Source organism: Triturus cristatus, chromosome 5_2, assembly GCF_964204655.1.
Source record: "Triturus cristatus chromosome 5_2, aTriCri1.1, whole genome shotgun sequence".
NCBI lineage: Eukaryota > Metazoa > Chordata > Amphibia > Caudata > Salamandridae > Triturus > Triturus cristatus.
Window position 1 is genome coordinate 1,091,607,670 of NC_140588.1, and position 25,761 is coordinate 1,091,633,430.

The following is a 25,761-nucleotide window of genomic DNA, read 5'->3' on the forward strand; positions in this document are numbered from 1 at the left end:
AGCAGAGTTTGGTGGTTCAAGCTTCCACCAGTAGGATGAATCCCAATTCTTTCCTCAGTGATTCTGTCTGACAGAGTTGAAACGACTTAAGACCTTTGGGAAGATGTTTTCCTTGGCCAGCTATGCCCTGCGATCTGTCAGCGAGTCAGTGCCAGCTGCTTCCTTGAAAGATATCTGCATGCTTTATGAAACATGCTTGCCAAGGTCTTGTCTGGGCTCCCTGAGGAAGTTTGAGCCAATTTGGCCAAAAACATCCAGGATGATCAGGACACGGTAAAGTACACTATCTATTGTGGCCTGACACTACTGACTGCTTGGGCAGAGATATTGGCACTAGCATGGCACTTCTGCTGCACACTTCCCTGTGATCCATGAGCTTTGGTTGAGATGTGCAACCCTCTTTAATGGACATGCCATTTGAATGCTTTAAGACAGACGCGCCACGGGTCATTTTCTGGACCTTTCTATTCCTTCAAGACCATATCTTCCCAAGTTTCACCCGTTTCAAGGTCACTCCAAAGGGTTGGCGTACCACCCACGCCAAGACCCACCACCCTTGCAGCAAGCACCTTAATCTTTTCAGGGGGTGGGGGGTGGGGGGATCAAGCAGGCAACGCCCTGATCATCAAGGTAGTGAAGTTCCCAGTCCCCGCCCCTCTGGCATCCATCTCCAAGTCCCTTTAGTTTGCCCTCAGCGGCACACAACCATCCTGTGGGGATCTGGATATTTCTCTATGGATGGCAAAATATCAGACCCGACAGGTGGGCCGACATATCCTCCAATGAGGCTGTGCCCTGCCATTCCTTTTTGACCCGCACACCTCCCACCCACCTTTCACCTCCCACCAACCATTCGACAATCTCTTAGATACGCATTTGTCTTCTCGCTTCAAGAAGTGCAGGCTCTTAGGACTAAATAAGCCATACGGAGGGATCTGGCCTGGAAATAGGGACTGGCTGTTAGTCCTGTTATTTCCTCAGAACGAAGGGCGGAGGCATGCTTCCTATTTTAGATCTCCATCCTCTGAATGCCTTCTTGCCAAAGGACAAATTCAAGATGCCCTCACTGGCCTGGGATTTCTCTACCTTGGATCCCGGTGACTGGATGGTGGATTTGACCTGCAGGATGCCTACTTCCTTGTGCTGTCCTGCAGTCCTACAGACCCTAACTCCGGCTTAAGGTGGATCAAGAGCATTTTCAATATGCCATGCTCCCCTTCATCCTCACCAATGCCCCTCAGGTGGTCATAAAAGTGATGGCAGTGGTTGTAGCACATCTTCGGAGATATGGGATTCCAGTTTTCCCCCTCCTTAACAACTTAACTGTTGAAGGCTGGCTCCCCACAACCAGTCTTAGATCACCTCGAGACAATGAAGAACCTACTAATATTATTGCGGTTCTCCATCAGTAGAATTAAGTTGCACCTGGCTTCTTTGCCAAGGCTTCCTTTTCGTTGGCGCCATCCTGGATACGGTTCAGTTTCAGACCTTCCCTCCACCACAGCTAGTCCAGGACATTCATGCCATGATCCTGATGTTTAAGCCTTGGTTCTGGATTTGGCCTCTAGGCATCCTCCAACTTAGTTGTCAACCATACCAGGTGGCATATGCAGGCTCTGCAATGCAGCCTGAGGTCTCTGTGGGCCCAGCACCAGGAGCACCCATTGGATTGTGGTCCGTTTGCTTGGCATTGAAGGCCTTCCTATTATGTTATGTTATAACCTCTTGTATAGTGCGCAGCTGCCCCAGCGAAGGGGCGTCCCGGCGCTGAAAGCAGTGTCCGAAGAGAGCCAAAGCTAGACTGTAGGAAACAGGTGAGTTTTAATGATTTTGCGGAAGGATGCCAGGCAGTCTAAACGACGAATCTGCACAGGGAGGGAGTTCCATAACTTAGCGGACAGATAGCGGAAGGACCTGCCCCCTGCCCTAGTGTTTCACTCGAGGAACAGTGGCCAGAATTTGCCCAGCAGTGCGTAACTGGCGGGTGGGAACATAGGGGACCAGCAAATTGGATAAGATCTCAGGGGTGGAGAGTTTTAAAATTTTGAAAGCTAGACACAGGGTCTTAAATTCGATCCTTTTGAAAATGGGAAGCCAATGAAGGCGACGTAGAGCGCCCCGACGCAGAGCATGTTCTGGGGAGTCTGAGCAGGACTCAGGCGGCTGCGTTCTGGACTCGTTGAAGGCGGTTAACTTCCGCCTTATTGGCACCGAACAATAAGGAGTTGGCATAGTCAAGTCTCGACAAGATAGTCGCCTGGACTATCAGCTGACGTGTGGCTGGGTCAAAGAACCCTAATATAGGCCTCAGACCCCGTAGGAGTCCAAAGCAGGTGCCAGCAATCTTTTTAGTATGATCTTGGAATCCAAGAGTGGAGTTGAGCCAGACCCCCTGCTTGATGGAATGGGCGCAAGAGAGGAAGGGAGGGGCAGAGACCTGAAAGGATCTATCAGACAGAAAGGACCGAAACCATTCCAGTGCCAGGCCGACTACCCCTGCTTCCTCTAAACGGCGCAGGAGGATCTGATGAGAGACCGTGTCAAACACGGCGCTCAAGTCGAGCAATATCAGCGCCGCCGTTTGACCCTCATCCAAAATGGTCCGCAGATGTTCACTCACAGCTAAAAGCGCTGTCTCGATACTATGACCGGGGCGGAAACCATTCTGGGAGTGGTCTAGAATTTTGCTGTTATTCAGAAAGTCCGAAAGGACTCTATTGGCGTGGGCCTCTGCGATTTTTGCAACCCAAGGCAGAAGAGAGAGGACGAAAATTCACCGGCTTGGTGGGGTCCAGTGAAGGTTTTTTCAGAAGGGGGAGTACGTTTGCCTGTTTCCATGCCGAAGGGACCACTGCCATGCTGAAAGAGGAATTAATCATCTGCTGTAAGGGTGTGAGAAGTATAGGTAGACTGTCTCTAAATTGGGCCGGCCTCATGGGGTCCTGAGGGGAACCCGATTTAACCTTCGCACTCAATGTGAGAAACTCGTCCTGGGAGATGGAGGGTATTACTGCCAAAATGGTGGTAGGCTTAAGAGCTAAAGGGATCATCAGGTCCGTGGTAAAAATAGGGAAGGATTTATATATAGCTTCTACCTTCTGGACAAAAAAGATGGCCAGATCGTCACATTGCTGTCCAGACGTAATCATCAAGGTAAGGGGATCGTTCCTCCTTTTAAAATCATTAAGTATGTTAAAAATGCTTTTCATAGGGTTTTTGCTTAATTTAATCTCGTTAGCGAGGTAGGCTGCTCGAGCCAAGTGTATGGCGTTGTTGGAGCCGGCCTCGTGGCGTGGTCCTGTTCCCCCTCGCTCAGCTGCACGAGGTCCCATGCACCTCGGGGCTCCTCCATCTTGGATTACATGTCACTCCACGTGACCACCTCCGTGACCCTTCTCTACCCGGCCTCGGTCCCAGCGAGGCCCGACATCGAGGCGCCCACCCCTGGCCCGGGGGATACCACGTGAGCCCTTCCCACTCCCGGCGGAGGGCAGTATCGATGGGACCCCCAACCGTCCTTCCACACCTAGGTGCGACCGCCCCACAGCTCTCTGGGGCCTGGCGCCTCTCCTGCTGGGCGTCTGGCCGCGCCCTACCCGGCCTCTCCGCCCTCCTGGGCGCAAGGGTCCGGACATCAAAGGGCTCAAGACCTATATCTGGGGCGACCCGACAACAAGATGACAGTTGTATCCTGGAGTCGAGAGCCCTGCTGATCAGATCGCGGCTGACCCTACGGAGAAAGACTCTTCCTGAAACTACCTGCTGAGCCCTGCTGACGACGTCGCGGCTCCATCGTGCTTACAAGACCTTCACGAACCTTTGGGGCCCTGCTGACGCCGTCGCGGCCCGACCTTGTTGCAACAGACCATCAGAGCCCAGCTGACCTCGTCGCGGCTCGACCCAAGCGGACCTACCACCGGAGCCCTGCTGACGGTGTCGCGGCTCAACCCAAGCGGAACTACCACCTGAGCCCTGCTGACGCCGTCGCGGCTCGACCCAAGCGGACCTACCACCGGAGCCCTGCTGACTGTGTCGCGGCTCGACACAAGCGGAACTACCACCCGAGCCCTGCTGACGCCGTCGCGGCTCTCCACGTCCGAGCCGCTCTGAGACCAGCATCCAAGGTCTGGCGCAGAGCCCTCCCGTACCTGGTTGGTACTAAGACTGTCCCGCTACCCTATTCCTTCCAAGACATTGAGACTCTTGCTGGATCTCTCGATCCCACTGTACATATTGAACGTGCTCCTTTTTTTATATAAAGAACCAAGATAAGCAACTGATACGGAGTCCTGTGTGGTGGTGTTACTGGGCCTAGTACGATTATAGGAGAAGGACCTCTCCTAGGAGGCTTCTCAGCGACGCTCGGCTATAACTTGGTGGTAGGAAGGTGCCCGGAGTAGTCCCTCCGACTCCCCGGTGGTCCTCCCTCCAACAGGCGTTATGGTAGCGTTTAATCGCGTCCTGATACCGCTTTTTATCTAGAAGGTCCTATTCATTTCTCCAGACCCGTTCAAGCTGTTTACATGTAGTACGCAGAGCAGCTAAAGAATCGTTGTACCAGGGATTGGAGCTAGAGCAGCGGCCTTTAGACCATTTGGCCGGAATAAGAGTGTCGAATACCTGAAGTATCCACTCACAGATTGCTTTATACGCTTGCTCCGGGTTAGTATCACGGGTAGGAGGGCAAGAAGCCAAACAGGCCAGAAGGTCCTCCAGCTTGAGTTTATGCCAGCAGCGTCTGAAGGTAGCCCTATGGTCAGCTCTGGTCGCTCCCTCAGGAAAGGGGAGGGTGATGGAAATTAGGTGGTGATCAAACCAGGACACTGCGCTAGGGGTCTTGACAGTAAGAAAGGGAATGTTAGAAAAAACTGGGTCGAGTAAATGCCCAGCAGTATGGGTGGCTCCCACTGCCAGCTGTCTTAGTTGACAAGCAGCAAAATCCGCAAGCAGGCTGCCAATTTCCAAATCAGAAGGACGATCAAAGTGAATGTTTAGATCGCCAATGAGGCTGAAATTCGCGGCTCTCAGTGCAAGGAGTGCACAGCCTCAATAATGGCTGTTTTAAATTCTGAGATGGGTCCAGGGGGGCGGTAAACTAATAAGCCAGAAAAAGAGGAGTGCGAGCTAAAGGAGATGACAGAACGGGCGCATTCGCACCCTACTACGTCTTCCTTAACAAAAGTGCAGTGGAGGTGGGATTTAAGAAATAACAGCTAATCCCCCGCCTCTGGTGCCTCTATTGAGAGTCCGAATGCTGAACCCCATGGGGGAGTGCAAGGCCTGGTTCGGCCACTGTGTCATCAGTAAGCCAAGTTTCAGTTATAAAAAACACATCGGGAGATTCATCCTCAATAAGGTCATAGATCTCCATCTAGTGTTTGACTAAAGAGCGTACATTCAGGTGTAAGATTTTTTAAGGGTTTTTTGAAAGGGTCGAGGATGGTGTGGGTAGTGAAGGGTAGGAATTGTAGCCACACTTACAGCAGCAGAAAGGGCCTTCCACCACTGTCCCTGGGTGCGAGCCACAGGGGTTTAGCCACTGACCAATGGATAGCAAAAACTCCCTGGTATAGCTTGGCGCTTCTAGATTGGAACGATCAGCAAGTTTGGCGACGTCCAGGCGCAGACGGGCTTGCCTTAGGCGCGCCTTCAGCGCGTCCGCTGCGCGCTCGCGTCTGCATCTGCTTTCGTCCCTGCTCAGTGAGTGACTAGAGCACTGACCGAATAGCACCCAAGATGGTCGCCCCGGACTTCCGCGAATGAAGCCGGAGTATGTAGCGAGTTCCCACCCTCGCCTGGCGCCAGAAACAAACAAGATAAGGTATGGCAGTACAATGCGGTGATAGTTAAAAAGGTTTAAAATAAGTGAATCGTTAGCAGCACAGTAAATAACAGGGACACGTAATATTTAAGTCAACAAGACCACTACCTCCCGGCTCAAGCCTCAGGAGACTACTGCCTTACTGTCCATCAAAGCGAGGTCGGTTCAGGTTCTCACGAAACACCACTGCCATATAGTACTGCAACAAGCAGGGTGGGATGAGGTCCTGCGTCCTGTGCCAAAAGGTGTATCACGCCTGGAGCGACAGACATTTCACTGGTCGCCAACCACCTAGCAGGACCTCTTAACGCCAGGGCGGACAAGCCCAGCTGGTAGCACCTGACTGATCAGGAAGAGCAGTTACACTTCCAGGTGGCACAGGACACCTCCCAATAATGGGAAGAACCCATTTATCCCCAGATTTTTCACTGCCCTCCCATCTCCCCCCGCCCTTATGTCAACTAGTCTCCTTTTCAATCTAGAAAGCCCCAATCTAGGAATCTGCACACTGGTATCCACTGACGGCCGGGAATGGATGGTCAAGTGTCTAGGTGTGGTGCTTGTATGCAGTTCAGTTCGTCACTTCCTGGGTGGAATGAAGTTGGGACAGAGCCGCAGGAGCAATGCTGGAAAGTCTTCTGAATCCTGTCTGGTGCCTCGGGATATTCTACAGGTGAGGAGTCTGTGGTTAGAGCATCCACCAGAAAGAGTGTTACCGATGGTAAGTAACTTGTTCTTAAACACAGATTCAGGTTTTTGTAGCCTTTGTGTTTGTTGTGCAATATGACGACTGGTTCGCATTATTTACCCTTTCTCTTAACTCATTTCCATGATGCATTTGTAACCAAATCATCCAGATGTTTCTTCCCATTGTGTCTGTGACTGCTGTGGGTGTCAGTTGGGCAGTTAAAGAAATTATTTCGTACAGGATAGAGGCAGGACCGCTTTATCCAAGACTTGTATGGAAAATTCTGTTGACGCGTGGTATTGTTTTTGTAGGCATTGTGTGGAACACCGATCTGGTGGAGACCTTGGAACTGCAGAACCTGATGTTGTGTGCCCTGCAGACTATAAATAGCGCCGAAGCACGAAAAGAAAGTCGTGGGGCTCACGCCAGGGAAGACTACAAGGTAATGCATCCGTGCCTCACACTGCTGTCCAGGGGAGGCCACTCCTCCGAGGTCAATAATAAACGCATGATGATGATTTGTTTTCTAGGTTTAATGCTCGATATACTTGTATTCAGCAGATACCGGTTCCATTCTAAAAGCCCGCAATGGGGCCGTCATGAGTCACAAATCTTTGCTTCTTTAGCATTCTAAGTGTCCTGTTATCCTCCATTCAGGCAGAAACAGTTTTCGGTAGAATAGAGAATGATGGAACATGCAGCAATATGGCCCTTTAGAGGTCTCATTTTCCCTTTAACCTGGTCTCCCCATGTCCTCCCTTCCCAGCACTAGAAGGACATTTGAACACAGTAAATCTGCATTTCTTAGGGTACCCTTGGGGTCAGCATGGAATACCACAGAAAGAGCAAGGGTTACTTCACGTGCACAAGAAGGGAGGGCGGGTCCTGAGTTTAATATTAAAAAGACACGCACTTGGGTAAACACACTCTACAGAAACACTACACAGTCATCTTTTAAACTGTACTCTGACATCCTCAGCCTTCTGCTGAGAAGGGTCCAGAGAATTAAACCCGGCTCTGCTCCCTGTGACAAAATACTCCTGGGGCAAGGTGAGGGCATTCGACCCTCACCTTTTACTGCCCTTTATGTGAAAATCCAGCAAACGTCGGCTTCATACCTTCCCTAGTCAGTAGAAGAGAGGGTTTCTATTCCAGCAGTGGGGAGCCCTTGGGAGTGGGAAACACGAGGGGGTGTCATGGCCTCGCGCTCTTACGGGGCTGTCCATGGAGTCCCCGTTAGCTAAGGTTACCAGATGCCTCCATGTCAAATCTGTTTAGTTTAACTGAAGCAGGAATACAACTCCCAGAATGCACTACTTCATGTGCCTGCCACACAGGCTCAACATGGTTTATCGCGGTAACTCAGATGCCGTTGTCCACATCCTGCTGTCATTTTAAATCAAATACGCACTGGGACCGGTTCCAGCAGGTGAGACCCAGCTGCAGCTGGGGGTGTTCTGGGAAGACCGCGAGACAACAGAACGAGCGCTTTGCTGCAATAAATGCTGCTTCCAGGCGCTTCTGTTTTTTCAGATTATTCAGCGCAATCTCTAAAACAACCCGCTCTTTTGGAAAGATGTCAGTCAGCCTTTAGTCGAAGCTCCCTCTTTGGGGCAGCCGGAAGGCTACAGTTAGCACCAGCCGCGGCTTAGGTATCCTTTGTGCAGCAGATGCAGTGGCCACCGGGTGACGGGTCCACTGCACCCGAATAATTACTGCAAGCTGAAGTTACAGTATAAACACGCAAATATGACTACAAAACAAATAAAATGATAAAAAGTGGGAAAAAGCACTGTCTGCATCAAGTATTATCTGATTAGTCATGGGAGTGAAGTGCACAGGTGATGAGGTTAAATGCTGTCACTGACAGAAGATGACTGGCCCATTCTCCAAGGCTGTGGTGGGCGGGAGCAACATGTGAAAGACAGTTGTACATAACAATTAAGGAAGGCGGCCGACGCAATCCACTCAACTGATGTTTGTAAATATGTGTTCGAGGCATGTGAGCTGCAGATTACACACTGTGCATAGATCGCCATCTGGTGTTGGGCCCGGATGTTTGCAGTAGTTTTTCCTCTTGGAAAGGCTTTGGAAGTCACGAGGTCGGTGACTCCTCCTTTGGATCGTATTGCGCATGGGCTTCGGCTCCATCCTCAGATTGGTTTTTTTTCCACCATCGGGCTCGGATGTGATCTTCGCGCTCTGGTTCCGAACAGTCTCCAGTTTTCCAATCGACGCGCAATCCTCACCCCAATTCGAGGTATTGTTTTCGATCGCGATCTCCACACTCGGCGCGGCTTTCATCGATCAAGACCTTCGATTCCAGTCGTCGACGACGGCCTTCGGGCCTACCCAAGCTCCGGTCCTGGCTAATGGAAAGGACTCCCTTCAAGAAGTGCCCTCGATGTGGGTCCAAATTCCCCCACACCGACCATCACGAAGTATGTAACCTCTGCCTCTCCCATGAACATGAGGCTCGAGACTGTCCGGCATGCAAGTCCTTCCGGTCCAAGAAAACCATTCGAGACCGAAGGGCACGAAGAACTATGGCACACTCGTCGACGGCGATTCCAGATGACATCTTCGGGGAAGGCGTCGACGCTCAAGAAGGACAACACACCGACGAGGGCCTCGTCAGCGCCTCCGAAGCAGACGATTCAGATGTGGAGGACATCACTCCGGCACAGAGAGTCGTGAGTACCGAAGGCCCCCCCCACACCCTCGACGGCACCGAAAAAGGCTTCGGTCATGCCTTCGCCTCCAGGCCTAAACAAGACCAAAGACACTGCTTCCCACACCGCACCTTCGGGACCGGTAAAGAAGCCTATTAAGCCTTCCGGCGGCTCAGGCTCGAGCCAGCCCCCCGTCGGTGCCGAGAAACAATCCTCCGCACCAACGGCAAAAAAGAAAATGGCCTCCTACTCGGCACCGAGCTCCATACCGAAACACTCGGCGCCGGAAACCAGCTCCAGCTCCTCGGTACCGACACCAGCCCCAGAACCGAGCAAAAGACACAAGGCCACCGACACCGATAGCTCGAAGCCGAAAACCAACTCGGCACTGAGTAAACAGACAGCCCTTTCCAGGCCGCATAGTTCCAAACGGCGGACTAGCGCAGACTCTAAAACAAGAAAACCGACGGCCCCGATGCCTTTGGCGCCGACGGACAAACCACCCTCGGAAGAACTTTTTACACCTGATCCATTGCAAAAGACATTGAGCAAGGACCCTAAAACCGGACATTTGATGCTCTGCATCAAAAAGAGACAGCTGGAAAAACCTGCCCCAGCTCCACCTCCAAAGAGGAAGGACTCTGCTACCTCCCCTTTCAGAATGCCTTTACCACCTCCTCCACCCCCTCCACCTTCCCCTCCTCCACCTTCTCCTTCTCCCCCTCCCACCTAATCATTCCCCCACACCCTCTCCGGATGATGATAATGATGATGTCTATGACATAGGGGACGTGCCCCATGACCTACCTATAGGGGACCCCACAGGCTCCCCAGACCCATTTGATGACTATAACATCCCCGACATCCCTAACGTCCCGCAAGATGATCTCTACCCTTCGAGACCATCCCCGCCAGAAGACTCATTAGGGTTCAACCACTTACTCCAAAGGGCTGCACACTATCACGGGGTGGATCTCCATACCGACCCCGTGGAGGAGGATTTCCTTCTCGATACTTTTGACCCATACGCATAGGACCACCTCCATACTGCCCATGCTCAAAGGAGTTATCAAACACGCGCCGGAGGTCTTTAAAGACCCAGTCAGAGCCAGGGTCATTAACCCGCACATAGACAAAAAATATGAAGCCGCCCCTACAGATCCCGCCTACATCAGAGGGCCAGCACCACTAGATTCCCTAGTAGTGTCTACAGCACGAAAGAGGGCCAACTCCCAAGCGTCAGGCGAAGCACCACCACCTGACAAAGAGTCAAAACTCTTGGACGCATCCAGCAAGAGCACTGCATCCCAAGCTCCCAACATATGGCGTATCGCTAATACAGAAGCGCTACTGGCAAGATACGACAGGGCCCATTATGACGAACTAGAAGCCATAATGCAACACCTCCCTGACAAATATCAAAATAGGGCAAATGAGTTCATTCAGGAGGGCAAAACCATTACCAATCCCTCCATCCGCTGTGCCCTAGATGCAGCTGACACCGCCTCCAGAGCCATTAATACCAGCATCCTCCTCCATCGCCATGTCTGGCTAAGGATCTCAGGTTTTAAACCAGAAGTGCAAGCTTCCATCCTGAACCACTCCTTTCACCAGGTGTGAGAAAGTGGGTTTCTGTTGCAGTAACCCCCCCCTTTTTTTTGCCTAATAGCTGATGCACTTTCCCTTGTTGTGCCCTGGGCTCCTGCCAATCAGGTGCCCAGGGCCTATGTTCCTTCCCTAAAACACACAAACTCCCAATTGGCAAACCCTGGCCACATGTCAGCCCCTGGTAAATGGTACCCTAGGTACCCAGGGCCTTGTGACCAGGGATGGCCTCTAAGGGCTGCAGCACTCATTGTGCCACCCTTAGAGGCCCTGTACCCTTACACACACACACTGCTTTTGCAGGCTGAGTGTCTGGGTGCAGGACAAAACAAAGAGTCGACATGGCACACATCTCTGTGTGCCATGCCCATTACCTATACTGCCAAGGCATATGTCAGCCACCCCTCTGGCTGGGTGCCTTATGCCTATGGTGTGGGCACAGGAGCAGGAGCCCTGTGCCCCTACAGTACCCAGGTCCATTCCTGGGCACTGTAAGTACAGTGCTGCCTTTTACAAGTACATGGTGCTGAGAGCTCGTCAAACACGAACTCCACAGCACCATAAGGGCAACACTGAAGACTGGGAAGTTTGGTATCAAACTTCTCAGCACATTAAACCCACACTGATGCCAGTGTGGGATTTAATGTACTAAGCACCCCAGAGGGCATCTTAGAGATGCCCCCTTACAGCTAACCTACAATCCACGTCTGCTCTGAGGCTGCCCAGGCTGCCACACAGCAGACACGTTGCTGGACCCCTGGGTGGGAGAGCCCCTGCTCTCCCGGGCCTGCAACAATGCACATCCTGGGTAAGGTGAGAAATCTCCTCCCCCAGGATGAGCAAAGGGAAGCTTCAAAGGCATGCCGCCAGTTGGTGTTTCCCCAGGCCACTGCAACCCCCCACTCTGGCAGGAAGCTTGGCCGGAAACCCCATACAAGGACAGGGGATGTGCCAGCCTGCCCACCCCACCCCTCAGGTGGGGGAGGCGAGGTGAAGCACATCTCCGGGCTCTCGCCATCTTGAAGATGGGAGGCCCTACCCTATCAGGATTAGGCTACTGCCCTCCTCCCACAGGAGAGAGGCAGGATAGGGGGTGTACCCACCCCAGGACAAGGACCCATTGGTCCCTGGCCTTCACCTACCTGTAACGCCCCTAAATCTAGTATTTAGGGGCCCCCTGAACCTTCCTTCCCCAGATTCCAGATACAAACCTACAAGAAGAGCAAGAAGAAAAAAGACCTGCCCTGCAGCTGCTAAAAAGAGGAAGACACCAACTGCTTTGGCCCCAGCCCTACCGGCCTGTCGACCCTCGAACCTGCTCCTGCTCCAGCGCGGCATCTCTTGTGGCCAGCAACCTCAAAAACCCCGGAGGACCTGGCTACCTTTGACCTCTGATTCCCTGGGACTCCCATGAGTAGAGGCTCTACTCGAGAAACCTATTCCGAACTCCTGGCAGCAGCCCGGAACCGCGGACCCAACACACTCTGCACCAGCCAAGCCTGGCCAGTACCGGAGTGGACAAAGACCCTGAGGACGACCCCACGGCGACTGTGACCCCGAGTCCGGCACCCAAGGACCCCCCTCGACATCCTGGACGAAGCCTGCAGCCTCAGAACCGAGTGCCACCCCAGCCGCGATCAACCAGAGGGTAAGATTCCCGACGTCAAAAGGCACCCCTGCACCCGGCGCCCTGCGGCCCCCTGTGCCCAATCCCGGGGTACCCACCTAACCTACAACTACCCAACTTACCCCTCGAAGTGGTGGTGGCACCGGAAACATCCTCGTCCCCGAGCCTGCAGCCTTTTTCCAAACCGGAACATTCCCATTGACTTCCATTGAGCGCCCGAAGGCTCAAAAGCACCCTGCACCCAGCCGCCCGAGTGGCCCTGGCAGTGCACTCTCTACACTAACTTACTTCCCCACTTGCCCTGAGTAAGTGACCAGGAGCCCAGCTCCCACAGACGCGTGGCTTGCCAGACAGCAGCCACCAACCAAGGTCCCCCTATCCCTCATAGGATAACATTGGGCCTAACTCACTCTGCACCCGGCCGTCCTGAAACCGCTGAGGGTGAACCAACTGTACCTACCTGACACTGGGGGACCCCGGAGTCTATGCCCGGAATTTCAACTCTGCCAGTCGAGTACTTACCCTTAAACCGCTAACTTCATTTTCCTCATAGGGTAACATTGACTGGCTTTTTCTTCAAAAATCTTCTAAGTGTGAACTTTTCAAAACTGCAAATATTCACTAAAAATCAGCCAAGTGACAAAAACGAATTTACTCACCTGCTCTTAGGTGAGCTCCCAGTGCTGGATCTTGGTGCCCAGCCCCGACTCTGAAAAGTGTTCACAACTATACTTACTTCTAACTCATTTTTCTCCCATAGGAAACCATTGTCTGCTTTTCTGTGAAATTTCTTCTAAGTGTCTACTTTTGCAAATTTGAAATATTCTTTTAAAATCGTACTATTTCTGCAAACGAAATTACTTACCTGCTTTTGATAAGGACCCCAGTCCTGGGTCTAGGCACCCAGTCCTGGATTACTAAAGTAACGATAAAGTACTCTACCTGCAATTTGAATTTCTTGCCATAGAGATCCATTGAATGTTTTCTGTGAAATATTTTCTAAGTGCTAACTTTTGAAATAGCTAAATATTATTTAAAAATCATTACAGTTATTAAGTCGACTTTCATCACTTGATTCTGAATACTGACCCCAGGCTGGTTCTAGGATCCAGACCTGGAATTCCAAAAGTAATCTAAAAAGTAATTTATCACAAATAACCTGAATTTACCATTGAGCTCAATGCATTGTATGTTTAGGAAATAGGATTGTTTATTGCAACCAACTGTGACTGTTTACACAAATTTATTGCTTGAAACAAAAGTATTTATATTCAACCTCTCATTCTGAGAAAGTATATTTTTACCCCCTTTGTGGTTCTAAAAATAAAACAAGCATATATTTTATATATACAAATCATTGGCCTAGAGTTCAGTTATTGAGTGTGTGAAACCATTTGCTGACTGAGTGTGTACAATAAATGCTTTACACTGTCCTCTGGTACTGCCTTACTGCTCGACCAAGCTACCACTTTTTGAGAGTAAGGTCATACCTAACTTTGACCTCTATCAGCCTCTGGGGGACTGTGGACTCTGTACACCCTGTACCTATTAGGGAACAGTATATACAGAGCCACTTTCTCACACCAGGAACATCTGTTCGGCCCAAAAGTGGATGAGGCCCTGGAAAAAATGAAAAAAGACACCGATACGGCGAAGTCTATGGGAGCTTTACAATCACACCCTCCCAGGCGCTCCTTTCGCCGCTCTTCCTTTTGGAGCACATCCAGAGGCTACATCTCAGACACCGCTTCCACTTCATATAAGGCCCCTACCCAATCCACCTTTACAAGGGGTTACCAAAGAGGCGGCTACAGAGGCAACAATAATAAAGACAGATGCAAGACAAACACCACCCGCTCTGCCTCCGCACCTACCCAATGACTCCCCTCCACTGCCCCCAGACCATCCCACTCCGGTCGGGGGCAGACTCCAAAATTTCCTTCCTGTCTGGACTACCATCACCTCACACAAATGGGTAACACAAATAATTTGGTCAGGCTACTGCCTAGAACTAATATCTACCCCCCCAAACATTACACCCAGACAACGCCCAATGTCACAGGAACATCTAACACTACTAAAGCAGAAGGTACTCTCCCTCCTACAAAAGGGGGCAATAGAACCGGTTCCTACCAACCAACAAAATATGGGGGTCTACTCCCTATATTTTCTCATACCAAAAAGGGACAAGACTCTACGGCCCATCCTAGACCTCAGGCCTCTAAACAGATACATACACTCAGACCATTTTCACATTGTAACACTTCAGGTACTTCCACAACGATTTCCTGACCACTTTAGTCCTAAAAGACGCCTATTTCCACATTCCTGTGCACAACGCTCACAGGAAGTTCCTCAAATTTGTAGTGGACGGCCAACACTACCAATTCAAAGTGCTCCCATTTGGAGTCACAACAGCACCACGAGTATTCACCAAGTGCCTAGCAGTAGTGGCAGCACACCTGCGGAGACAACACATCCATGTCTTCCCATACTTCGACGACTGGCTAATAAAAGCCAGCTCATACAACCAGTGTGTACAACACACGCACGCCACTATCCAGCTACTTCACGAACTGGGCTTCACAGTAAACCACGCAAAGTCCCATCTGCAACCCTCCCACGTAAAACAATACCTCAGTGCCACCATAGACACCTCGAGCGCTAGCCTACCCCAGTCCTGCCAGGATAACAAGCATTCAGGCTCTACGCACCAAATTTCTGCCACAACACTCTCTTCCAGCTCGAGTGTTCATGCAACTAATAGGGATGATGGCCTCTTGCATATTCATAGTACCTCACGCAAGACTCCAGATGCGTCCTCTCCAAGAGTGCTTAGCACGCCAATGGAACCAGGCCCAGGGTCAACTGACAGATCTGGTGTTGGTAGACGGTCGTACCCATCGCTCTCTGCAGTGGTGGACCACCAAAAACCTTTCCAAAGGGCGACCGTTCCTGGACCCGGTTCCTCAGATAGTACTAACGGTGGACGCATCGCTCTCCGGCTGGGGAGCTCACCTACTACATCACACCATGCAGGGCAGGTGGACACCGCAACAAAAATTACTCCACATCGACCATCTGGAGTTACTAGCCATATTTTTAGCCCTAAAGTCTTTTCAAACACAAATCTCAGGCAAGGCTGTCCTAGTCCGCACAGACAACAGGACAGCCATGTACTATATACAAAAGCAAGGAGGCACACACTCTCCGCAGCTCTCAGCTAGCACAGAGCATATGGAGATGGGCCATACCCCGAAAAATCTTTCTCCAAGCCCAACATGTCCCAGGAGTCCAAAACACTATAGCAGATCTCCTGAGCAGACAAACTCAACAGATCCACGAGTGGGAACTCCATCCACAAGTTCTTCACCCGTACTTTCAAATGTGGGACCATCCACAGATAGACCTCTTCGCCACCCAAGAAAACGCCAAATGCCCAAGCTTCGCCGCCAGGTATCCACACCCATTGTCCAAAGACAATGCGATATGGATAAACTGGTCAGGCAAATTTGCGTATGCTTTTCCGCCTCTCCCACTCATTCCATTAGTGGTGCGCAAACTACAACAACATTCCCTCACACTAATCCTAGTAGCTCCGACTTGGGCCAGACAACCGTGGTACACCACACTGCTGGAACTATCAGTAGTACCGCACCAAAAGCTACACCTCTCTCCACACATCTTAACCCAGAACATGGAGAGATCTGACACCTGGACCCAGCTCAGCTCAACCTTGCGATCTGGCTCTTGAAATCCTAGAATTCGGTTATCTAAATCTCCCCCCCAGACTGTATGAACGTCATTAGGGAAGCTAGACGTCCTACCACTAGAGCTTGCTACGCAGCCAAGTGGAAACCATTTGTAGTCTATTGTCACAGCAACAACTTCAATCCCTTAGATATGTCCACACAACACATCATAGGCTATTTACTACATCTACAAAGATGCAATCTAGCCTATACGTCCATTAGACTGCACCTTGCAGCCATAGCAGCTTATCTACAAAACAGCAACATCTATCACTCTTTAGGGTACCTGCCATTAAAGCCTTCATGGAAGGCCTCAAAAGAATAATTCCCCCCAGACTGCCACCCTCACCTGTGTGGAACCTAAACATCGTTCTCACCAGACTAATGGGGCCTGCCTTCGAACCTCTCCACAAATGTGAACTTCAATTCCTAACATGGAAAACTGCTTTTCTAGTAGCCATCACTTACCTCAGAAGAGTCAGTGAGATACAAGCACTCACTATTCAAGAACCTTTTCTGCAAATGCACCATAATAAGGTTGTCCTACGTACTAATCCAAAATTCCTCCCTAAAGTCATTTCTCCCTTTCACCTAAACCAATCTGTGGAACTACCCGTATTCTTCTCGCAGCCACAGACCGTTGCAGAAAGAGCTCTCCACACATTAGATGTAAAACGAGTCTTACTCTACTACATCGAGAGAACACAACCTTTTTGTAAAACCAAACAACTGTTAGTTTCCTTCTCACCACCACATAAAGGCAACCCCATCTCCAAATCTGGGATAGCTAGGTGGATTGTCAAATGCATCCACATTTGCTACCACAAAGCAAAACGAACGCTATCTGTTCCCCCCTAAAGCCCACTCTACACATAAGATAGGGGCTTCCATGGCATTCTTAGGGAACATCCCCTTAGATGATACCTGCAAAGCAGCTACATGGTCAACACCGCACACTTTCACTAAACACTATTGTGTAGATGTGCAAACTAAGCAACAAGCTAGTGTGGGCCAGGCTGTACTCAACATTGTTTCAAACCACTACAACAGATACTGGTGGTCGCCGCTAAGGATGGGTACTGCTATATAATCTATGCACAAGTGTGTAATCTGCAGCTCATATGCCTCAAACGGCAAATGCTACTTACCAGTATGCATCTGTTCTTGGCATGTAGAGCTGCAGATCTACACACGCCCACCCACCTCCCCGGCTACCTTTATCTGTTCCAGTTTATCTTATTTAGATACAACACACATGGGCATCTTCACTGTTTCTTACTACGCTCCATCATTTCCCTGCTGGCGAAAAACAATCTGAGGATGGAGCCGAAGCCCATGCGCAATACGATCCAAAGGAGGAGTCACATACCTCGTGACTTCCAAAGACTTTCCAAGAGGAAAAACTGCAAACATCCAGGCCCAACACCAGATGGCGATCTGTGCAGTGTGTAGATCTGCAGCTCTACATCCAAGAACAGATGCATACTGGTAAGTAGCATTTGCCATTTTTTTTATTGCATGATGCCAGCAAAAACTAAAGCTATCTCTGGGCCAGGCCTAAAAGGGAGGCGAGACGGGCCGGAGAGGTGAAGGAGAGATGCAAGACGGCAGATTCCACGCCTGCCCAGGTGCTGAATGCCACTGACTCACCCTGGCATGGCTCACCCGCTGACGAGAAGGGAATGACATGAATTCTATTCCAAGGATGGTTCGTCTCTGCCCACTTCTCGGCACCACCTCTCCCCGCCCCCTCTTCCTAGGAGGCTCTCACTCTGTCTGGAGTCCCTGTCTGTGGCTAATTAATGAGTCAGTACCGCTCCTCTTACACACCACTGTCAGAGGACCCGCTAGAACCCCAGACAGAAGGCCCAAGGAAACTGAGGGTTGATGTGGGAGGGGCACCATAAAAAACAAATGGCAGCAGTCATTGTGTTTAGCACTTAGCCAAAGGCACTAGGCGCTATAATAATACAGGGCAGCAAAGTAAAACAAGCGCGGCCCGTCATGGGACATGAACGGCTCTTTACAGGGCGGACAGAAGATGTGCACGCGGGGACTGCTTTTACTGGTGGCGGAAAAAAAAGTCCCCAGTGTATCACACCGCCAGTAAAGCATCCAGTCCCCACGTGCACATCTTCTGTCTCGTTTGTCTCCTCGCGTGCATGCTGGAATCGTATCGATTCCAAAAGGCCTCTGCATTGCAGAACAGCGCATGCGCTGCTTTCGCCAGGCCGAGACCTAACGAGTCGAGAGAATAACAGGAAACTATATTACGATGCACTGTGTGGATATAGGGAGACCATTGGCTAAATTTTCATAGTGGCTGAAGTGAAACACGCGGGCCGAATGGAAGAAATGCTTGAACATGGGACCTTACCCTCACAACTCCAGACAGGTTCCTTACACGGGTACTGTTCTGAGAGGTTTTCAAGCACCAGGCTGTTTATGTATTTCTATAAAGTGCCACATGCCAATGAGATTTCTTCACGAGACTAAGTGCAGTCTTTATTACTTGAAACAAGCATTTGCAATGCGAAAGGTGTCGCATTTACACAAGTTTGAGCTATTGGCATTGTAAATATGAGTGCCTTTTATTTGTTTTAAAAAAATTTACATAAATAAAAGGCATTATCATTTACAATGCCAAAAGGTCAAATTTGCGTAAATGCGAGACCTATTGCATTGCAAATGCTTGTTAATTGATGCAACACATGTGTATCTACAGCCTCACATGCTCACAACGAAAAATGTTACATACCTCTAACCATGTGTTTTGTAGCATATACATTCACATGCACCCATTGCCTCCCTACAAGGCACACGTGATCATGGATGTTATTTTGTTTCCCAAGGTACATGTATGACTCCCTATATTATGAAGATCACACCATGGCTTTGACTTTGTACTCTACTCACCCTTTCAACAGGAAAACCATCTGAGGTGGAACCTGTGTGCGGCTGCATTGGTGACAGAGGGTGGAATCACAACACCTCTTGTGACGACTCAAACCTCTTCAAAGCAACACAGGTTGCAAACATCCTGGCCCACCACTAGATGGCATGGGTATGCAGTGCATGTGACTCTACAGCACTACATGCTACAAACATGGGTATGCAGTGCATGTGACTCTACTGCACTGCATGCTACAAACAGATGGGAACAGGCTGGCATTTTACTTTCATTCTAAATGAGACTTCTCTCCCCTTTCCTTACTTTGGCGTCTACGTCTTCCCCCTCCAGCTTCAGAAATGTCAGCAATATATGTCCACTGACAGAGAAAACAACCTCCCCTCCATCTTCTGCACAGGCGTCCATTACTCTGGCTTTCTCTCCCACAGCATGCATTTGCCACGCAGTCTGTAAACACAAACACACACTCGAGGTTATCCCTAGGAACTGGTCAGGTGCATTACAGCTTAGCCTAAAATGAGGGGGCCAGAAGGGCTCCACTCCAGTGATCCGGATTAAAATGTGGTCCCAGCTATCTATTTACAAAACTCGGCACGCTACCACCAGGCTCTGTGCTGATCGAACGACAGGACAGATCTACAACTCGCGCATGTGAAGGGAAAGGCCTTGGCTTCTGCACACATGCTAGATTGAGACTCCTCAAAAACCAGGACACCAGGTACATGCTGTCGGGCACTTGGGCAGGGGACATTCCCATCCCAACACTCTGCTAATCTCTGCAGCTTTGTAAAGAGCCGTCCACCTGCATGCTGTACCAGAGTCTCCACAGGGCAAGTTACGAGGCATCTGCCTCTGCCTGTATGGGGTCCACACTGTATGTGTATTAAGATATGTACTACCAACTCTGCCAATTGTCTCCAGGGCATGTGTAAGGAAGATTCTAGCCCCCAGATTGCCAGTGAAGCCACAGAGTGCCTACAGAGGCCTCATTTTCCATACTCTGGCAGTGTCTCTAGAGTATGTGTAAGGAGGCTTCTAGGCCCCAAACCACCAGTGTCTCCACAGAGTGCATAGCGAGGCATCAAGCCTACTCCCTTGGGGAGACGAGTTGGCCTAACGGCTAGGGGGGTCGACCTCAAATCTGGGGAACTGGGTTCGATTCTCGGCAATGACGCTGAACGTCTTGTGATTCTGGGCAAATCACTTAATCTCCCTGTGCCTAACAAAAAATGAAGGTGTCCTCAGGTAATGCAACTGGTGCTATGTAAAGCGCTCTGATACCCAATTCGGGTCAGGTTTGTGTTATATAAAACTCCATAAAATAAAAAATACATTGGCATCATTTCCCATACTCTGGCCGTCTCTCCTTATTACGTGTAACTAGCCTTCTGTCCCCAGACCGCTAGTATCTCCACAGAGTGCATAGCGAGGCATCATTTCCCATACTCTGGCAGTGTCTCTAGGGCATGTGTAAGGAGGCTTCTGTCCCGGGACCGCCAGTGTCTCCACAGAGTGCATACCGAGGCATCATTTCCCATACTTTGGAAGTGTCTCCTCATTGTGTGTAACTAGGCTTCTGTCCCCGGACCGCCAGTGTCTCTACAGAGTGCATAGTGAAGCATCATTTTCCATACTTTGGAAGTGTCTCCTCATTGTGTGTAACTAGGCTTCTGTCCCCGGACCGCCAGTGTCTCCACAGAGTGCCTCGAGAGGTATACTTTGGAAGTGTCTCCTCATTGTGTGTAACTAGGCTTCTGTCCCCGGACTGTTAGTGTTCACTGCGCGAGTAAGGGAGGCGTCTTCTCCCAGACTCCACCACATTGCCCTCTGCATGAGTTGGGAAGTCTGTCTACCCCTTGGCCAGTGTGTCCCAGAAGGCATTCACTCCGGACTGATCTTGTAAAGTTAAGACGTTTCGGGTTTTTAAGTCTCATCTTCCTTGATATTGGGAACGACAAGTGTCCGCTAGTGTGCCCAAATATTTCCTTCAGTACCTGCCGTAGATTGAGGGCAACCAGAGGCAAGTCAGGGAAGGAAGCCTACTGGACACAACACACAACATGCCAAAGACCTGCGGAAGCATTTAAAAAAAGCAGAAGTTATATAGGAGCCACGAGGTACCAACCGCAGCCATCAGATTGTTCGTTTACACAGTGGTTAATGTGCCAATTTTTTTAGATTTACTGTTAATGTTTAAGAGAAAATTGATTTAATCAAGACTATTCCAAGGAATCTTAAGATCAAAATTCCTAAATAATTTTTTTTCAAGAATTGCCCCTGACACAGCTTATTTGTTCTTATTAGCCAATGACTCATCAGTGTGCGTTTTTTAAAATTGATATACAATTATGTTCCTTGTATTCCACATTGTTTAGCAGGATTATTAAATTCTAACTCTTTCAGAAGTATGTTTTTAATGAATAAGTCATGTTGACCCACTGACACTGTGTTTTTCATTAAAGGTAAGAATGGATGAATACGATTATTCCAAACCTTTAGCGGGACAACAGAAGAAGACATTCTTGGAGCACTGGAGGAAGCACACACTTTCCTTCGTGGATCAGGACTGGAAGGTAACTCCTTACTGACTGGTGTAGTAGGACTTCATGTTTATGCTTGCTCATTTTTGTGTCCTTCCTAAACGAAGACCCGAATATTGTTGTAATTATGGTAAATGCAAGAGTACATTGCGCTGCCAGCTGCCATTCAACATCACAAAATGCTCTAATTTACCTGGGATGTCTGTACTCCTTAGAGTACAAAAAGACTCCAGAAACATTTGTCTATTTTGCTGAACTTATATAATGTAATGTTAATTGTCCTATGAAAGAACCTGCATCTTGTATTAGCAAGATGTGTTGTTTGTTTACTATTCCCAATCTGGTCTCATGATTTTGATGGTGGTAAAGCTGAATAGGCTCTCGGATAGATAGACGACAGACTTTATCCAATGCCCCATGGTCCAGCTGATAAGAAAGCTGTGAATTAGATGTCTGATTTACTACATGAGTTGGTCTTGCGGTCCTAAGTTTACTCCAGGGGTAAAGACCCGTCGCTGATGGGCAGTCCAGCCAAGCGATTCACTATACTTCCCTCCCCATTGCACATGAACCATAATCCGTATGGGGGTGTTTCTGCACCCCTTCTCTGAGTATTTCTAAGCTGTGATGGTTTGTGAGAGCTCTGGGGCATTGAGTGAAACAATAGCTCTCAAGCTAACAGCCAGGTTAAACTCTGGAGAGGCAATCCATAGGAAGTGGCCCATTTGCAGTGAACCCTTTGGGGCCAGGGGCCCTGCTTGGATTTTCACGGTGGGGGCTGTTTTGCTGCTGATGAAGTAGAGACCAGCAAACTCCAGAAAGTGATTGGTGGGTACATCTCTAATGGATGGTAAGAAGGGTGCTTGCTGCTTTCAAGTGTGAAAAAACCCTGTTTAAACCATTGCGGTGCTGTAGCGCCTGCAGCGTTGGGGCCACAGGACTTGTCGATAAGGACATACCGAGAGTCCTAGGTGGCCACAACCTAGTATCCTGAAAGAATGGCTCACAGTAGCCTCCACACATACTACTCACTGACTGCTTTATGAGCCAAAGCAAAAGCCTCATGGTTCCCTCAGGGATATCGCTCAGTTACCACAGACTTCTACTGAATCAGAGCACAGGATTCACGTCAACCACCACAGATACTGCCTTGCAGTCAGTGACTTGGCCCGGAGCCCAGAAAAAAAGGCCTCACAGTACCCACCTTGAATAGTGCCCAGTAACACCTGACCCCTGCAGAGGATGGGCCCCACAGCACTGACCACAGATACTGCATCCTAACAATAAAGTCCCCATAACTCCACCTGACCCCTGCAGAGGATGGGCCCCACAGCACTGACCACAGATACTGCATCCTAACAATAGAATCCCCATAACTCTACCTGACCCCTGCAGAGGATGGGCCCCACAGCACTGACCACAGATACTGCATCATAACAATAGAATCCCCATAACTCCACCTGACCCCTACAGAGGATGGGCCCCACAGCACTGACCACAGATACTGCATCCTAACTATAGAATCCCCATAACTCCACCTGACCCCTGCAGAGGATGGGCCCTACAGCACTGACCACAGATACTGCATCCTAACAATAGAATCCCCATAACTCCACCTGACCCCTGAGGAGGATGGGCCCTACAGCACCGACCACAGATACTGCATCCTAACAATAGAATCCCCATAACTCCACCTGACCCCTGCAGAGGATGGGCCCCACAGCACCGACCACAGGTACTGCATCCTAACAATAGAATCACCATAACTCCACCTGACCCCTGAGGAGGATGGGCCCCACAGCACCGACCACAGATACTGCATCCTAACAATAGAATCCCCATAACTCCACCTGACCCCTACAGAGGATGGGCCCCCACAGCACCGACCACAGATTCTGCATCATAACAATGGAATCCCCATAACTCCACCTGACCCCTGCAGAGGATGGGCCCCACAGCACCGACCACAGATACTGCATCCTAACAATAGAATCCCCATAACTCCACCTGACCCCTGCAGAGGAAGGGCCCCACAGCACCGACCACAGATACTGCATCCTAACAATAGAATCCCCATAACTCCACCTGACCCCTGCAGAGGATGGGCCCCACAGCACCGACCACAGATACTGCATCCTAACAATAGAATCCCCATAACTCCACCTGACCCCTACAGAGGATGGGCCCCACAGCACCGACCACAGATACTGCATCCTAACAATAGAATCCCCATAACTCCACCTGACCCCTGCAGAGGATGGGCCCCACAGCACTGACCACAGACACTGCATCCTAACAATAGAATCCCCATAACTCCACCTGACCCCTGCAGAGGATGGGCCCCACAGCACCGACCACAGATACTGCATCCTAACAATAGCATCCCCATAACTCCACCTGACCCCTGCAGATCATGGGCCCTACAGCACCGACCACAGGTACTGCATCCTAACAATAGAATCCCCATAACTCCACCTGACCCCTGCAGAGGATGGGCCCCACAGCACCGACCACAGATACTGCATCCTAACAATAGAATCCCCATAACTCCACCTGACCCGTTGAGGAGGATGGGCCCCACAGCACCGACCACAGGTACTGCATCCTAACAATAGAATCCCCATAACTCCACCTGACCCCTGCAGAGGATGGGCCCCACAGCACCGACCACAGATACTGCATCCTAACAATAGAATCCCCATAACTCCACCTGACCCGTTGAGGAGGATGGGCCCCACAGCACCGACCACAGATACTGCATCCTAACAATAGAATCCCCATAACTCCACCTGACCCCTGAGGAGGATGGGCCCCACAGCACCGACCACAGATACTGCATCCTAACAATAGAATCCCAATAACTCCACCTGACCCCTCCAGAGGACGGGCCCCACAGCACCGACCACAGATACTGCATCCTAACAATAGAATCCCCTTAACTCCACCTGACCCCTGCAGAGGAAGGGCCCCACAGCACTGACCACAGATACTGCATCCTAACAATAGAATCCCCATAACTCCGCCTGACCCCTCCAGAGGACGGGCCCCACAGCACCGACCACAGATACTGCATCCTAACAATAGAATCTCCATAACTCAGATCCACAATACCCACCAAAGTTACTGTCCAGCATACATTAACTAACCCAGGACCCAGAGCAGTCTTTACAGCACCAAGCACAGGTGCTGGCCAGTATCCACTGGCTGCAATAGAGCCCAAACAAAAGACCCCACAGTATCCACCATAAATACTGCTGGTAGCCACTGTCTGCCCCAGAAACAAGGCACAAAGTATCACCACAGAGAACTCTCAGTAGCAACTGACTGCCACTGACCCAAAGGAGAGGCCCCACCGTACTCTGCATCCCCAGACCTCAGGAGATTCTGCCCAGTAAGCACGGCCTCCTCCAGGACCTAGAAATAAAGATGTAGTCACAAGAACAATGAGAGTTGTGCGTGCCTCGCTTCTCTTGAGATGAGGGCTGTTGGGAGCTCACAGGTATACACAGATTCAATTTGCATTAACAATTACACTGGCTCTTCGCCTTTGCTAAAGACACTGATACACACTGTTGAGTTAACCTGACCTGACTCACTCTTTGTGTGTTTCTGTGCAGGTTTCCTTGAAGTACAGACCAGTCATCGATACAACTTTAAATGAAGAAGAGTGTGCCACGGTTCCCCCGGCTATCCGCTCCTATTAAGCACACTTTTTGCACCTTTGCTTTTGTGTCATGCAATATAACAAACACTGTTTGTGAGAAGCTAACGCTACGAAATGTGATTGCAATCGATGTGTATATTTATGAATAATAAAATGTGTAAAGGCTTTTTCTTCCACGTTTGAAATTCTTTTTTTGGAGAGCCATTTAGAGGAAAGAAGACTAGCATTGCCATGCTCCATTTTAATCTTTTCAGGCTATTGCTGGAGTCTGGCTTGACCGGGTTGCCTTCGTGTTCATGTGTTTTCAAACTATCCTGGTCTTGTTGGAAAGTAATTTACCAATGAAAGAATTCTAAATCGAAGAGTTTTCAAAAATGATGTTAATGTTGTCACTTAATGCATTTCATAGAACAAAACTGTGAAAATCATGGAGTGTAAATGCACAGGTATCAGTGTTGAGTGCATTCACAAAAAATAAGTT

At 49.9% G+C, this 25,761-nt stretch overlaps 1 protein-coding gene across 1 annotated transcript in view; it reads left to right on the forward strand.

The window, feature by feature from the left end:
- SDHA (succinate dehydrogenase complex flavoprotein subunit A) overlaps nucleotides 1-25,447 on the forward strand; it is a 207,259-nt gene extending 181,812 nt beyond the window's left edge. The window contains exons 13-15 of the mRNA XM_085608457.1: nucleotides 6,821-6,951; nucleotides 21,539-21,649; nucleotides 25,234-25,447. Of these exons, the coding sequence (XP_085464583.1) occupies nucleotides 6,821-6,951; nucleotides 21,539-21,649; nucleotides 25,234-25,320 (329 nt within the window). The 3' untranslated portion in view covers nucleotides 25,321-25,447. The remainder of the gene's footprint in view (nucleotides 1-6,820; nucleotides 6,952-21,538; nucleotides 21,650-25,233) is intronic.
- Nucleotides 25,448-25,761: the final 314 nt, after the last annotated feature.